Raw genomic sequence first — 16,911 nt, 5'->3', positions numbered from 1 at the left:
CCTGAGCACTCAGACCTATTTATCATTCACTGCTTTATTCTAAACGCTTCAAATTGGAAACAAAGAGAAAGTAGCTTTCCTCTTCCCCACTGTATATCCTCTTCTTGGAAGCATCTGTGGTTATCTGACGAGGCAATAAAAAGAAAAACCTGCTTGTTCATTTTACCTCTGATTAAATTAGGCGTCGCCTGGTAAGTTCACCTCGGTATCAGTCATGCCTCACTAAAATGGAAATACGTTTCTTGGAGAGAAAAAAAATTGGACATTAAAGAATGCCCTTTGTAATAAATGAAATGGGAATTGCAAATATGCGCAGTCATGAAATTTAATTGTGCTCCGTGATGACTGGTTTGTGGGTGCTGAGGAGCAGAAGAGCAGGAGAAGCGCTGGGGGGCAGAGGTGGTTAAATGTAGCGCGTAACGCACTGCCTGAACAGGCTAATGAAGCCACTGTTTATGACCCACTGCAATTGTGTCATCTCTTGAATGGCAACAAGATGCCAGTGCGCACACACACACACACACACACACACACACACACACACTCCATCTACTAAATGTGCTGTTGTTTTTCGTAAATTTTATTAATGTCTTTGGGGGGGTTTAGAGGGAAAAGGAGAGGATTTGCACAGCCACAATTCTTTTCAAGTGCTGGGCCACAAACAGTACAACAATTTACAGTTCAACAGTATACAACATTAGAGTCACTTACAATGACTTCATAATGACAATGAAATGAAATAGGAAAAATACCAAAAATATACATAGAGACCAAAACACACCATGGCCAAGGTTAATGACATAATGAAAATCCAACAGGGATACTTATGGCCTCATTAACACATACTGTAAATTGACAATGTAAATATATTGACACATAAAAACAGTTGTTAATAATAATGTACAGTATATAGTCTATCTGCAGGCTTCACTGTTTGCTGCTGTTGCATTATAGGTGAAAGTATGGAACACAAACATGACCAACGTTAGATAAATAAAGAAATAAGACATTATGAAATAAACTAGAGTATTTCCTGCTTGCTATGAGCTCTGATGCTGATTGGCATAAATTTGCCTTCATAATATTTTGAAAACTAATTGATCTTAATGTTCTGGCTGAGTATGGATGTAATGGAAGTGAATGGGAGCTTTCAGCTTTAGGCTTTAATGCATCACATTAATACTACAAACTGTACGTCATCATAACAAGCTTATTCACAGTTGATCAGTGTGTAATACTAAGCATTTTGAAATATAAATCCAGTTTGTACTGATTATTCAATTAGTTATTAAATGAATCGCCAACTATTTTGATAATCAATTAATTTTTTTCTGATTCCAGCTTGTCAAATGTGTCAAATGTATCATTAAACTGAGTATCTTTGGGTTGTGGACTGTTAGTTGGGACAAAACAAGATATTTGAGGACGTTAACTTGGGTTCTGGGAAACAATGATCAACATGTTTCACTATTTTCTGACATTTTATGGGCTAAATGACTAATCGATTAATTAAGAAAATAATGAAAATAAGAGTTGCAGCACTAAGAAATACGGAGAATGTCTGCAGGATTATGTTTTAAACAATAGGTCAAAAGTACAACAGTTATCAATTAGTCATAAGTCATAGCATCAATCTAAAGAATTATTTACTCTTCAATCTAAGTAGCAAAGAGTTCCAAAAGTATCTTTTTAAAATCCTGTTTTTCAGGAATATCTCATTAAATATGCATGTTATTCATTTAAAATGTAGTTGGTAAAAATTCAACTATGGATAAATACAGACACACATAAAAGATGACATTTTTAATTACAAAATAGCTATAATGAAATAAAAAATAAAATTTTGCTTAATTTATGTTTTTAGAATTTATCTGTTATTATTCCATGTTTTTTTTTAATTGCTCAATTTGTGCCTTGTGCTATTTTGAAATTTCATATTTCTGTATCAGCCCGTGTCTGTCTCCATGACAACTGAGCACACCGAAGAAGACCATAAGATGTGAATGAAAGCCTTGAGGAAGCGAGTAAGTGGGTTTTACCGGTGTTAGTTGTGAGGTTATATTTTTTCATTTAAACCAATCTTAATTTTTCATGAGCATTTAAATTGATCTAGAAGTCATTAAACTGATTTTTTTCTAAAAAAAAAAAAAAAAAGGATTTCATTCAAATAGTTCAACATGACTGAGTTTAAATTCCCATCTGATTTGATTATTTTAAACTATTAACCCTTCTGTTAATATACCTTCACATCTGATGGTTCTACTTACCCGTAATGTTTGTAGCTTTGCACAAAAATGGACTTAAGCGTGCTGAACATATATCCAGCTGTGAGGAGAGTGAATCCATCAAAGGTGAGAGGACACAATAAAGCCGAGCCTCTTCTGCATACACACATGGTGCAGTGTCAGACACACTCATAAATAAATACAGTGAAAGCAGAAAACATGATAAGGAAATCAGTCACACTAATTAACTGCTAATTCTTTTGAGGACTGTATAGGCTTGATTAAGGAAGCCAAAGCTTCTTAAAGTGTGCCGTGTTGTACATTAAGATTATTTTACAGTGTAAATTTAATCCCAAGTTTATGAGGTTGATTGCATAGAGTGTGTGGTTAGCAGATCTCTTTCTTTGTGTGTGTGTGTGTGTGTGTGTGTGTTGGGGGGGGGGGGGGGAGCATCATTACAGCTGGACTGGTCTTTGTTGCCACCTAGGGCTCAGTCTGAGCTCTTCTCTCTGCGTCACATGACATAAACAACGCTCTGCTTCTGCCCTTTAAAACCTCAACTGGAATGAAAAATGTGACATTTCATTATCATATATGTATATGTTAGCGCCAGAGGGCCTGCCAGCCTATAGAAAGTGAGTGTGAAAAACAAACTTGCACTCCTCTGTCCTCTCCTCTCCTCTCCCTCATCTCCCCCAGAGGGAATTGATGGAGATATCCCACAATGCCAGAGCCCATCAGCTCCTGCAGGCCCGTCGGAGGGCAAAGCGTCTGCCTCTCTGCTCTCCACAAAGCAAACATCTCTAGCAGGGGCCACTGATGCAAAGCACAGCTCCATACCTCAGCCTCTTTAGTCCACAGCAAGTGAGCAGGAGGAGGCAGAACATCACTGCTTCACGTACTCTCTGTGCTCTCTCCCTGGAACAGCAGTAGCTGGAGTCCATCAATACATCAGTCATTTGATTAGTCATTTATCAATCAGTCTCCTGCAGCTTCTCCAATGTGAGAATTTGCAGTTTTCCTTTTTTTGGACTGTTGCTCAGACAAAACAAGACATTCAAGCACTTCATCATCATGGTTTTCTTACATTTCATCGATAATGAAATAATCGTTAGTTGCAGCCCTAATTTAAAAAGCAAAATTGAAGATATGATGATGGACATGATGCAGTTTACCAGTGTAGGACTGATAAATACTTTGGTTGCTTATAGGAAGATTACATAATATTATAGAATCTGTCATGTGAGTAATCTATAAACTAAAAAAACATTCTACAACTAGTTGCTTATCATCCTTCACCATACCCTCTCTCAACATTATCTTTCTTTATCAGTTGGCAATATTGTGACAATGTGAGAAATTCAGAAAAATCATGTGTCATGTTCACCTCTCCTCCCTCCTTAAGTAGAATCAATAGTTTTTTACAGAAGGCAGAAAAGCTCGGGTAGATTCTCTGGTTGAAACATGTTTCAAGCTTCTTCGGGCAGCATCAGCAGGTTTATACTGACATGTGTCTTGAAAAAAGGAGAAAGGAGACAGTAATGTCATAATTACTTCATAGCCAGATAGCTGTGAATGCCAAACACTAATAACTACAAACAGTGCTTACACTATTAGTAACTTTAAATGCAGACATAAAGTGGACATATCATGCTTTTCCTGGTTTTCTTTTAATAATATATATGCTCCCTGCAAGTCACACCTGCTCTGAATGTTTTGTTTGTAATGGGTTTTTTTCTACCTTGCCGAGGAGCTGACGTTAGCTTGTCACACAGGTCCATAAACAGCCGTCTGTTCCGTAGCCTTGGTCGCTAAAGTTATTGCTAAGGTTTTTCCCTGTGTTGTTTGCGTTGTCCGCTCTCATATTTTGGATTCCAGCTCCGACATGTACAGATGTATTTGAGAAGTTGACATTTCGAGTAAGAAAGCTAAAAACGGCCCGTTACAGAGGCTGAACCGGGGGGCCTGCATAAAGGGTCAGTATAAGATTAGTTTTTGAACTGTAAATCATGCAAAGATATTCCAGTAGAGCCGTGGAATATAAATATAGACCTGGAAATGTACAGATGTGTACAGATGTTATGTCCCCTTTAATGTTTAAAGCTCCACTAATAAACATTTTACATATTAACAATAGATCAAATGGCTGTGTGTAATTTGAAGTGTCCCTCGTAGTGATGAGGACACAGAGAACAATCAAGTCTGTACTTCCCCTCACAGTCTTTTGGTTTTACGCCTCACAACTTAACTGTTTTGATTCAGTCTCACTGCTCTCACCACGTCACATTTTAAGCAGCAGCAGGCAGTTGCTTTGTTTTTTTTAGCAAGAAAGTTCCTTAAAGCCACTGTACATCACCTGTCCAGCACCAAACAGCAGACACACCAAGTTAGCAATTAGCAGCTAAAGAGCCAGATATATTGGACTTAGATTTTTAGGGTGGAAAGATGATTCCAAATGCTAATGTTATACTGTGTCTGCTCAATATGTAAATTAGCATCTGTTTGCTAACACATTTGCCATATCAACTTCATAAGGTGATAATACGTCAGTGTTGTGTTTACAGCTTGTTCTGCTGCCCCCAAGTGGCAAAAAAAAGCTTTGAATAATCATATTCATGCTCCTGTTCACCAAAAGGTTGAGATCATCTAAATGCAGTAATGCTATCAAACATGAAGGACCGAGGTTACTGAATTATAATGTGACTAACTGCTCCACACCGTCTCATGTGTGGAATTACCCCCCACTCGTCAGGCATTCCCCAGGTGATATGTGCATTTCAAATATGACTAACAGCTCATTTTCTCCATCTCTCTGACACTTTAAATTGCACACTGCACAGGCAATTTCTGTAGACTCACTCCATAAGCCTGACTATAAGGGCGGATAAATGAGGAGTACGCCCTACCAGAAGGCAATCTTCAGATCTAGTATCACTTCCAGCATGGCATTTCACTGAAATTCACAGAAACATGAAAACAGATGAAGATTGGCCCGTGTCTCTCCCTGCTGCTGCCCTCCTACCCAGACTGGAGGAGGAGGCTCTGCAGGCAGACAGACAGCAGGATAATACCAGCCACCCGTCTGCCTTCCCTGAGGCACAGAGAGGAGTGATAGGTGGCTGAGGGGTTGGAGTGGGGAGGATAAAGAGCACAGAAGAAATCCTGTGAAGGCCCCGAGAGGCCAGGGGGACTGGTGTCACCCCTCTCCCCAGGGACAGACACTAAATCAGTGGAGGAGGAGGCATGGGAGGCACATTTCTGGCTTTATGAGATAGTTAGCATGCGCTGGCCCCTCCTCCCCTCTTGTTTCCCATTTAAGAGCTGACTGGCCCTCCGATAACGGATGGCGCCACAGGTAATTGGAAAATTGGCAGGCTTGTCAGGGAGATTTGGTGGATGGCACTAGTGTATACGATGGCGGAGTTCATGAGGTGTCACCCCACAGCTAGATTTATATCAGCCCTATGGACCAGCACTAGAAAGTATCCAGAGTTCAGGAAAAAGTGGCATATTTTTCTCCAGGGGAGACTGCATATCAAGACGGCTCCAGAGGCTCCGACAAGGTTCCTGTTAGTAAAGAGATGATATATGGGCCTTCCTTTGCATTAACCCTAACCTTAATTTACAGTTTCGACACATGCCTTAACAACTGCTGCAAATGGCTCCGCACATCCTCAACTTTGATTTACTGACAGTAGAATGCAGGAAAAACACAAGTTCAGCTCATCTTCATCCCAGGCTGCTTGACATGTTCAATTTCAATCTGCATTATAATACATGTGTTTTTACTGGAGGCTTTACAATGAGATGTTTACAGATATTTGTTTCACTGCCAGTAAAGACTGTCTGGTTCATTTCTAAAGAGTGTTATCTACTGTTTGCTCAACTGCAGCTTTACAGATGATTCACTGTTTAACCAATCTGTCATATCCCTGTTGAAACACTACTCTACACTTTTTTAAGTGAATTTCTGTCTGACTAACTCAACTTTCACTTGTGTTTGAGTGTAAAAGTATAAAAGTGTACCATGGTGACACCTTCTACTAAGCTTTGTGTGTCTATAATGCATTGTATATACCTTCATTATACATTATAAGATATGTATAATGCATCGTAAGGCTTCATAATGCAGTTTGCAGTGTTATGAACCTCATGGTGCTTTCTGTAAGCATATTAGACGGAGTCATGGTTTGACATATTGAGTCTTATGGCAGCTCATAGTCTGCTTCAAGTAGAGGAAAGTGTATATCGCTGTGATACGACCACATTCAGAGTGCAGGAGCAGCAGCACAGAGGAAAGGCAAGCTCAAGGACATCTCTTTACATAAATTGATACCAATATGTCTGTGATAAGCTGAAATCATCCAGTAATATGACAATGTAGCTCTATTGCAGATATCAGAGCAGACAATAAGTTGTCATGACAGCCCTATAGCAACCATGACCGCACTGTCTACTTATTATGGTTACAGTTACAGTGTTGCTTCTTGTACTCTAGGTGTAACTTTGTATGATAGAAAAAACTTTAAGAGTTGGGTTGTGTCTTAGGAAATTTTGTTGTCAGAGTGAGTGTTCCACCAATGAAACGTGAGGAGTAGAGGATGCAGGTACTGAGTTCTCAACCAACCTAGTCCACATCTTAGTGTAAAATGTATGAATAAGGCATCTGGCATCAGATAAAAATGAATGACAGGAACAGGAAAGAGTCTTGTTAATAAATAAAATATGTTGAACGTGATACAAAGAAGTAGAACGTGAAGACATGCAATTTTATCTCAGACTCCGTTTTCGTTTTCACCTCAAAATTTAGGTTCAAAGCAGGTGTGTAATGGCTTTAAGACTTCATAACCTTTTGTGCAGAATGTAGACCTGTTACAAGCTATTGGCTATTATATTGTTGTTATATATTAATTAGTATTATGATCATCGTTGTGGCACCCTATTACCCACATCATTAACTTTGACATTATGATATAATATCTATAATACATTATTAATTAGGGTTTTTGGTAGTTCATGTTCCTTGTTTTCAGCCACACTAGCAGCGTGTTTGGAGGGATGTTGGTTGGTCCACCACTTTGGTCCAGACTGAAATGTCTTGACAGCTGTTGGTTGGATTGCCATGAAATTTGGTACAGACATCCACGTCCCCCTCAGGATGAATTCTTATAACTTTGGTGATCCTCTGACTTTTCATCTAGTGCCACCATGAGGCCAAAATGTTTTTTTATGACCAAATACCTGCAAAATTAATGACATTCACATCAGCCTCAGCTGTACATTGTGTTTAGTGCTAATTAGCAAATGTCAACATGTTAGCATGCTAAACTTAGTGGATAAACATTACCTACTGAACATCAGCATGTTGCAGCATCCTGACATTAGCATTTAACCCAAGGTACCACTGTCCGAAGTATGGCCTCACAAAGCTGCTAGCATTGCTGTAGACTCTTAGTCTAGTTAAACTTGCTTAACAGCTTGAAATAAATATAATTTCCCAGATATAATTACAACTTAAAGAATCTTCAGACCAAATGTTTGGGGAATTGTGGTTTTTAAAGATGTGAAAGTCTTTGTTTTGGTATAACAAAAACATGTACAGTTATGTGCTTCTTTTGCCCAAGAGTCTATTAATAAATGAGTCTGCTGGTGAAATTCCCCATTTCAACATTCTATTGTTTAAAGATGTATTCTGAAGCTTGGCTTTTCAAAGACTTTTTTCTAATTAGCGAGCACACAGTCGGGTGTTGTAGCATTAAAAACTGTTTCCCCAGTGACTGGCCTCGAGGGGCCACAGTCACATACAGTGTGATTTGCTCTTTTGAAGGTAGTTTTTAAGCAGTTTGTAGGCAGGGACCAGATTGCACCAGAATATGAGAAAAGTTTACAATGTTTAAATATCTGTATATTTGGGTGAGTGCACAAAGAATCCATACGGGAGTGAAACCGTGCTTGATTGACAGAGAATTAGAACCTGACTAATGTGTGCTCTCAGGTAGCTGGAGGATTCACGAGGTGTTTCAGGCTGCAGATCCTAACCTGTGATCACACATTCTAGTGTGTAGATGTGTTTATTAACCTCTGGAGGGGGGATAATTGTATCTGTCAGAGTCGTTTAATCACCGCTGCAGCTCTCACCACTGTCACTTTCATTTTATCTGCTTTACTAAATTAGCTGGCTTCTTAGGCCACCCACTATGACGCCTGCTCTCTGTGTGTGACTCGCTTTTTGTTGATTTTATAACTCACATTTACATTTAGAAGCTGTTTTGTAGATTATTGTTGTTGGCGTAGGTTCATCCAGGATGTACAACACAGCAAGTTTGGTCATCAGATGATCAAGGTGGACAATACAACTGTTTTTAATTTTTCATGACAAAATAATCTCAGGTCAGGTCCACTCACTAGATTCTTCAGAGCTTTCAACCACATCTGACAGTCTTCATCAGTAAATGGAGCTGGCTCAGGTGTCATCATGCTGTCTAAGTCAATCATACTCAGATATGGGGAGAAGGTTGTAGTTTAAATGTGGCTTTTTCATTGGCTGGTGAAAGACTTGATACAGTTGAAAGCTCCGACATTGCAAGTAAGTGAATCTTGAGCTGAGGACTATTTTGTGACGTACTGATGCCAAAGTCAAGAATGAATCTCCATAATTCATCCTTTAATTACTTGAAGTAGTTCCAACACCATCAGTCTGATTTTGATGAAACATTCAGATTTTTTTTTTTTAAAGTAGAACTGAATAAATTAATTAAATACATAAAAGTCTAAATATAACATGAATAAAAAACAAGTAGTACAGACTTTTTATAATAGAGTCAGATAGAGTGCTAAAGTCTTGCCTCCTCTCTTTGCCAGCCACCACCATCATGAGGAAAATGAGTTTTCTTTCTGAATTCTAAGCCGATGGGTATTTCCAGCTGCTGCCTAGCTTGGACAAACTCATTGGATATGTTGTTAAATGATAACAAACTCATTTTTGGTGGCTAAAATGAGGCGGTGTTCAAATTTTAGCATTCAGTACAGAAGTAGCTACCCCTTTGGTTTTTAATTCCAGCTGTAAACCAGGATGCACAAGTTAAAGCTTTACTCAAACTTTGATAAAAAGAAAGTCTCTTTGATAAAACCCATATGCAAGTGCAACAGAAGCTAGCTAGCAGAGGGGCAGAACTTCAGATCTCTCATTTTTTTATGGAGATTTTCCAGTTCATTGTTTCACTAAGGTTTAAAGAAAATAATGTTTTCAGGCTTCGTAGGCTTGACTGCCATGAACTTGGGTTTTTCCTTCCCCAATAACTGACACAGATGGTACCTAGCCGTATGTTGAGCTTTAAAGTTGCTACTCCTTGGTTTCAGAGTGATACAGTGCCAGCTCAGATGTGTTTCAGACCGCCTTGTGTCATATATGACAGTACAATGTATCATGTGTTTGCAGGAGGAAGAGGAGGAGCATCTGGAGGAAAATGACTCTGTGAAAGAGGAAACGACAGAGCAGGAGATTCCAAACTGAATCTGAGCGAGAGGACACAAACACAACCACTGCTCTGTGGCATCACCTCCGGTCTTAGCGTTTCTGTTCAGACAATATAGCACACGCAACTTTCTACTACTAGCCTCCCAAAGTTTCTAGACAGCCAGCAGTTAGCTTTCACTCCAGATAGTTTAGCAAGCAGAGGTATTTTAGAAAACACTATGTAAATGGTGAAATCTTTAGATTCAAGGGTAGAGTTTGTACTTTTTATGGACAGCGCTGGACAGATACCTTCATGAAGCAGCACATCTACAGCAGAGAGAAGCATGGGATCGGATGTGTCTGACTGTTAATGGCCAGCCAGCTGATATATTTATGACACTTTCCATGCAATCTATTTTCATACACTAATGATCATCAGACAGCATGTCCACACAGAGTATCTTATGCATATCTTCTTACTTCCCCCATTTAAAATATCTACTTATTTTCTCATGTACACGTATGTAATACGTTTTTTATCTTTGATTTACTGTATCCTGACATGCTACATACCGATATATTTTGTCATTAGATTTGTAATGAAATCTTCCATGTTTAGGAAATGTGTCTACTCAGAGATTGTATTTACATACTTTGTAAAGTAGAATTAGTTTTGGGCTCTTCTTGTTTTTCTTAGCCAGATGGTTCTTTGACCTGCTAGTAGTCTGCTGTTCACGCTGGCTCTCTAAGCTCTCTGGAAATCATCACTCGCTGTAAAGTTTAGCGACTGAAAATTTGAATTGAAGCAACAAATTGTTCACCAGCTGCTGCACATAATTTGATGCTAAAATAAGGCAGATATTACCAGCAATTAAAAGTAATTAAAAGAGTTGGTTACATTTAGGTTATATGACTGTTATCAGAGAGCTCCTGGATCATTAGATTTGACTACAGACTGCTGTCAGGTCAAAAGACCATCAGACTGTCACAGTAAATCTGGAATTATCCCTTAAAGTGCCAATAAATCTGAACTGCAAAAAATGTTTGCTTCTCTATCACTGATACTCAATGCACATTAAATGTTTGAATTCTTCAGTCAGTGTGGTTCTTGGTGACACAACAACAGCAGTTAATAATTGTTATTTGAAGATGGCAACCATTTGATTCAGATGTTTAATTGACAACTTGAAGAGAGCTCTTGTTTTTACATATTTAAGACATTTTGTGCAGAATATAAAGATACATTACATGCAGCTTTCACTCTATAGACTCTGGCTATATTCAACAGATAGACTTCAGATGTAAACCTTTTGTAAGAGCCTTCTTGATTCTCTTGTCAGACAAGTGTCACAGTGAAAATCATTTTCACCTGCTCACAAAATAGGCAGTGCTGGAATCTTGGTGACTTAATCACTATTGTGGGGCTAAATGAGAAACTATTATTGCTGGTGAACTAACCGGTAACATGCTAGCAACAGCCAGCTACAATAGCAAACGAGCAGCTCAATCAAACTTTATTTGTACAGAACCTTTCATACAGGTTATTTCAATGCAAAGTGTTTTGCAGATGGCTGACAAGATGATAATAAGACAGTACAAATGTAAACATTAGAAACTATTTGAGACTAATGCATACGAGAAAGCATGCAATCTGGCAGTTAGCGAGCTAGCTAGCTCGATTGCCAACCAGACGAAAAGTTGATGCAGTTTATTCAAAAACTGTATATGTTCGATCAACATGCAAACCATGTCTGATAATCTGAGAATGGGGTAACATAAAATTGTGCCAGTGTGATAACTTCTTCTATTTTGTGATCATTTTAGCAGTTAGTTGATGTGTTTGAGGGATAATGTGAAGGAATGAATGAGAATATTAAGGATAAATGTTTAGGAAAGGTGAGCCAGCTTTTCTAGAAGCCTGATGATCACCTGATGCATCCCAGCATCATTACTGGCGTTTCAGCAGCGCTGTGATGCCCCCCCACAATTGACTGCAACCATACGCATCATATGGCACCTCTCCTCTGAGGGTTGGGAATGTGGTTATGAGTCACCACCTGATGGAGTGACCACTGTGAGCTGCAGGACACACTGTAAGTACCTGTTTCATAATAAATCACAGATCTCATTGGTTAAGTATCTTTGTGGCTTTCTACAAACGATATAACACAACAGCATGAATGTGTTGTGTAATGAGTCATTTTATATTGACATATATATTTGATATTGAAATGAAATGTATGAGAAGACGTATGACTGTACGTCTGGATCAGAGTTTCCATACAGATGTGCACATTCTCCCATAAACTTTCTCATGGGAAATGTGTGCATGTCTTTGAAACCCCGTTTTCTGTGTACTCAATGCTTGTAAATGAGGTCCCTGGTCAATGATGCAGGCTGTGGTAGGAGATGAAACAGACTTCAAACTTTCAACCAGATGCACGCCGTCAGTTTTACACATGTAGAACTGGTCCTGAAGAGTTCTACTCAGCCTGTGTAAACAGTTGTGTAACATCTTCTGTCTCTCTGGAGGAGCTTTGTCAGGTTCTTGATGTCATAGTGTCACGAGGGCTATCTTGGCCTGAGCTTGAGTGTTAAAGGAGAGTAATTATACGCACATTACGTAGGTGCAAGGCTGTTAAAGCAGCATCAATGAACGAACCTGCACATGTATTCCAAGCCAAAAATTTTTATCAGGAAAACGTTTCAATCCTACTCAGATCTTTGTCAGGTCAGAATGTTTGTAAAAAATGGAAAAACACACTCATATTTATACATCCATACACACCAACAGGCTGACAAGCTCTACAATGACAGGTGTGGTTAACCATTCAGCTCACCCAGGCTGATAAACATGTCAAAACAACAATTCAATAGAGTATTATCAGAAATTCTTTTTTTTTCGTTGATGTGCTCAGACGTGCTTGAGTTGCATTATGGGAAATGAAGGAGCCACACAAGGGATTAAAGTTGGGAAATCTTGGTCTCTGTTGTGTCAAAGTGGACCATTCTTTATCTTCTTACAAATCCTCACACTAACACTTATTCAAATCACTTGAGTACTCTTTAAGAACGAGTTATTTGCAATGTATTCTGGATAAATTAAGACTTTTGAATTAAAAGATACAGACAATTGAGCATTGGTTTATATCCACTTAACCCCTTACACACATGTGAAATGTTACAATGTTACAACAACATTTCACCAAGAAAAGTGAGGTAGGATTAAAGCCGGAAAGTGGCATGATAGCCAAAATGAAAAATTGACAGGACTCTCAAAGATGTCTGCAAAATGTATAAAAAGATGGAACGGGATGCAGAAGAAGACATTTAGCTATGCTATGTCATTTTAAATAGTTTGTTGTGGTGCAAAGCGCTCTGTGAAAAATGATCTGAGTCAGAGCACATTATGTCTCATGAGATTATTCAGTATTATTCAGGCTGAGGGGTTTCCCTCTTAATGTTGAGGATTAAACACTTCCAGCCGTCCCTTCACGCAGGCCACACAATGTACCGGTCCATGCTGAGCAGGGAGGGGGGTGTGTGTGTGTGTGTGTGTGGGTGTGTGTGTGTGGGTGTGTGTGTGAGAGAGGGGGGTCCTGCATATCTTTATAGCCCCCTCACACTGTCCTCCCCTCCACTGTGTTTCTCAGATCTTCATATTCCATCAACAATCAGACCCGGGACGTCAACGCTTTCACATTGTGACATTAAGGCATCGAGGGGTGTAATTCCAATTTGTTTCAAAGGAACTATTAATTTGCCCATTTCAAGGCCAGGCAGGAGGGAAGCCCTGTAAGACTGCTGAACCGTGAAAGACATTATCTGGAGGCCTCAGATTTGGGTGAGGAGACATGTTGAATTGATGACGGGAGGCGTCGGCGCCTGCAGACGTTTGAGCCAGGCTCCCTGCGGTCGAGCTCCCAGCATGCCATCTGGGAGCGATGTCATTAGGCGTAGGATAACAGCGATGGGTACATTAATGACAGAGTGGCCCGCTCTGCCACCCAGTGCCCCGCCAATCTCCCATTTACACCCGCAGCATACTAAACAGCTCCTGATGATGATAGTAGCAGAGCAGAGCAGGAGCGGTGCTTAACAGCCCGTTCTCACGGCAACAAAGGAAGCTTTGTTGTGTCCTCACATCCACGTTACATCCTCAGCATCACAGAACACACTCCGCTCACGGTGCTGATGCTGCCAGTGTGTGGAAAGAGTGCAAACACTCCTGTCTGTTACAGTCACAGCAGTTTTTATATCTTCAATTCATTTGTTCTATTCTTATTTCCTCATATATCATATTTGGCTATTACTTTATTTTAACTCCCCTATTTAGCATTTGTAAGCATTATATAAACCATTATAAATGTTTTGTAACACACTATAGTGCAGTTGTAGACAGACTTAAGAATATTTTTAAGTGTTAATTAATGTCTTAACAAATATAACCTCTCTTTGTGAAACATTCATTAACATTAACAGTTAATGAAAGTTTGATAACACAATAAAACATAGTTGTAATCATATAGTATCAGTAGCTTTAATTACATTCATAGAAGAATAATTTTAAACCTTTTTTTTCTAAGTCATAAGAGGTTTTGGGTTTTTTCTGTTTGAATTTTTAAGTTTTCTTGTCATTTTTACACTGCAGATATAATGTCTGCAACAAACCACTGTTAGGAAAGATGTGTTAAAAATAAAAGTGTTTATTTTACAATGTTCATCCCTGCTGTTACTAAGAAATGTCTACGTAGATATTCACACTGTGTGAGCATCATTCACATCAATAAATCATAGATTTTTCATTTTACCTCACTGTGTTCATACAAATTGGTGAATGTACTAACATGATGAATACTCTTGTATGAGGAAATGTTTCCTCCATAATTCTCCCACATAGGAAACACATTCATGACAAGTAATCTATCGTTACATCCATCCTCATTAATAAAGCATATACAGTGCATACTTTACTTTATGTCCGCCTTTCAGAGGAATAGATAGTTAACAGCTATGTAAACAAACATTAGTAAGTATTAATTAGAGCATGATTCAGGTTTATTGGAGTATCAGGGACTGTGTAAGGTTTTTCCTGAGGTTAAACAGAGAAAAGGTCACGAGGTGATTAAAATCAGGGGATCATCCTCTTGGGAAATCATTAGTTTTTAATTAGTTTTGAATTATTCATAGTGTACAAGTGGATATTTTGGCCTGATTTTATCTCTAGAATAACAATCCAAAAATATTAGGAATCATTCTTCAGTGACCATGAACATCCAGAACAAATCTGATAGCAATCAGGCCAGCAGATGTTGAAATATCTTCCTCCAGATCAAAGTGACTGACATCTCCATCAAAAACTGCAGACACAGTAGTGTACCTTACTAATCCAGTTTAGTCCAGAACAAACCATGGCAAGTGAACTACAATAATAATGAAACAGCACAGCAACGAGTGCTTAGCAACAAAGATGAGAGCAAAGTTTCATATCGGCATGTCATGTCAAATGTTTGTAACCAGGAAATGAACCCTGAGGATGCTGCGGTTTGATCACTCTGCTGCGTCTCATTAGCTGTGTGTTCTGACCTCCACAGTTCAGCCCTGCTGCCTCTCTGCCCTGTTTGCTTTCATGGTGACATTTGCCAGGAGATTTGAGTATGTTCTTATTCTGTGTTTCTCCGTTTTTAATTGCTAAGGATAATTCTTGAGATAACATCTCTTCCATGCAGTGAAGATATTTGGGTGACCTTTTCCAGCTTCACTTTTATGACAAACTCTGCTGCTTTATTGCTGCAGCTGCTGTCTGTGTGTGTGTGTATGTGTGTGTGTGTATGTGTGTGTGTACATCATTGTGTTCTGCAGACAGCAGTGGATCTGTGCTGTATATATATGCTGTCTACTGTCTTCCTGCAGGCACATGTTGGTGCTTCACTTTGCCTCTGCCTGATATTATGTTTTTATTCTGCTTATTTTCAACAGAAAAAAAGTTTCTAGGATGTGTTTAATTTATTTAACCAAAACCAAAATCTTTACCCAACCATTAAAGTACTTTTGTAGACTAAACCAAAGCACATGTGGGAAGCAGGATGCTGGAGGTATTATAAGCTTATAGAAACATTTTCCAATTTTTATTTATCATCTGCATGAATGTGGTATTTTTCGTATTCACCATGAACTGCACTGATTATTATTTTGTATTAGCCTACAGGTAACCAGGATTTGCTGCTCAGACTGGCTCAGACATGAACACTGCTGATGGATGGAGTTCTAACTCAAACAAGTTTCGAGTCAAGTCGACTTTCGAAGAGAATAAAATGAATTACAACAAATAGCTGCCTGGACAGCGGGAAAATGAACTGAAACACATGTTTTGCCAGTCTGCACTAGTCTATACACAACTGCTAGGAAATGGACTAAGAGCAAAACAATGTTGCAAGTATATAATACCTTTTATTCATGGAGACATTTTCAAGATACACAGGTTCTAAAAAGGTTTTGAGTCACTTCTTGAAAACAGACAGATTGGTGCAGTCACATATGTGTTTGAGAGACTTCCAGAGTTCCACCGCAGCTTCAGTGTTTGGTCCTGGATGGCGAGGTCAGGAGGTTGGTGTCACAGGAGCAGAGGCTGCTGGGAACCTGGTTATGGAGGGCTTTGTGAGTGAAAGAGCAGGACTTCTTATAGTAGGTATATGACTTCATTTCAACCCTGACCCCCAAACCCACAAGATATAAGGATTTTAAGTGTTTGTTAATGTTTGTTAACAACTATAACTCTTATAAACAGTTGATGAATCATTTATCTTCAGTAGTTTTAAATACATTTATCATATTGTTTTAAACTAGGTCTTTTACTAAAGCACTTAAGAGAGTCCTCCTCCAGTTTTTTCATTTCTAAAGTCAGGGGACTCATGATAGACAGTTTTAGTGCCTATAGGTTTCTTTCTCTGAAGACCTACTGCACTACCCATGATGCAATTCTTTTCCCTAGGCCCCCCATGGTCTTATGTCTTCCCACTCCTATTCGCTGTGTTTGGAGTGAAATAATACACATAACAATAAGCATCATGTATCGTGTAAACAACAATATCCAATCACACACTGCTGATAAGTAAAACATTTGATCAAGTATTGATCAATACATGATTCAGGTTTACTGAGTTATCTGGATATAATGGGTGAGTCATCTCAAGAACAAACCCTTACATGAGTCCATATTCCAGTTTTACT

General features: G+C 38.9%; 1 protein-coding gene across 4 annotated transcripts in view; it reads left to right on the top strand.

Moving 5' to 3' along the window:
* phf14 (PHD finger protein 14) overlaps positions 1-10,776 on the top strand; it is a 95,310-nt gene extending 84,534 nt beyond the window's left edge. For 2 of the 4 annotated variants that reach the window (XM_042434787.1, XM_042434788.1), the window contains exon 18: positions 2,925-3,280. In XM_042434787.1, the coding sequence (XP_042290721.1) occupies positions 2,925-3,032 (108 nt within the window). In that variant the 3' untranslated portion in view covers positions 3,033-3,280. Of the gene's footprint in view, positions 1-1,949; positions 2,025-2,924; positions 3,281-9,663 lie in introns of those variants that run through there. The other 2 variants (XM_042434789.1, XM_042434790.1) reach the window with 2 other exon arrangements.
* The last annotated feature ends 6,135 nt before the right edge of the window (positions 10,777-16,911 follow it).

This window comes from Thunnus maccoyii, chromosome 15 (assembly GCF_910596095.1).
Source record: "Thunnus maccoyii chromosome 15, fThuMac1.1, whole genome shotgun sequence".
NCBI lineage: Eukaryota > Metazoa > Chordata > Actinopteri > Scombriformes > Scombridae > Thunnus > Thunnus maccoyii.
The sequence above is the reverse complement of the archived record's forward strand: the minus strand, read 5'-3'. Positions and strand labels throughout refer to the sequence as shown.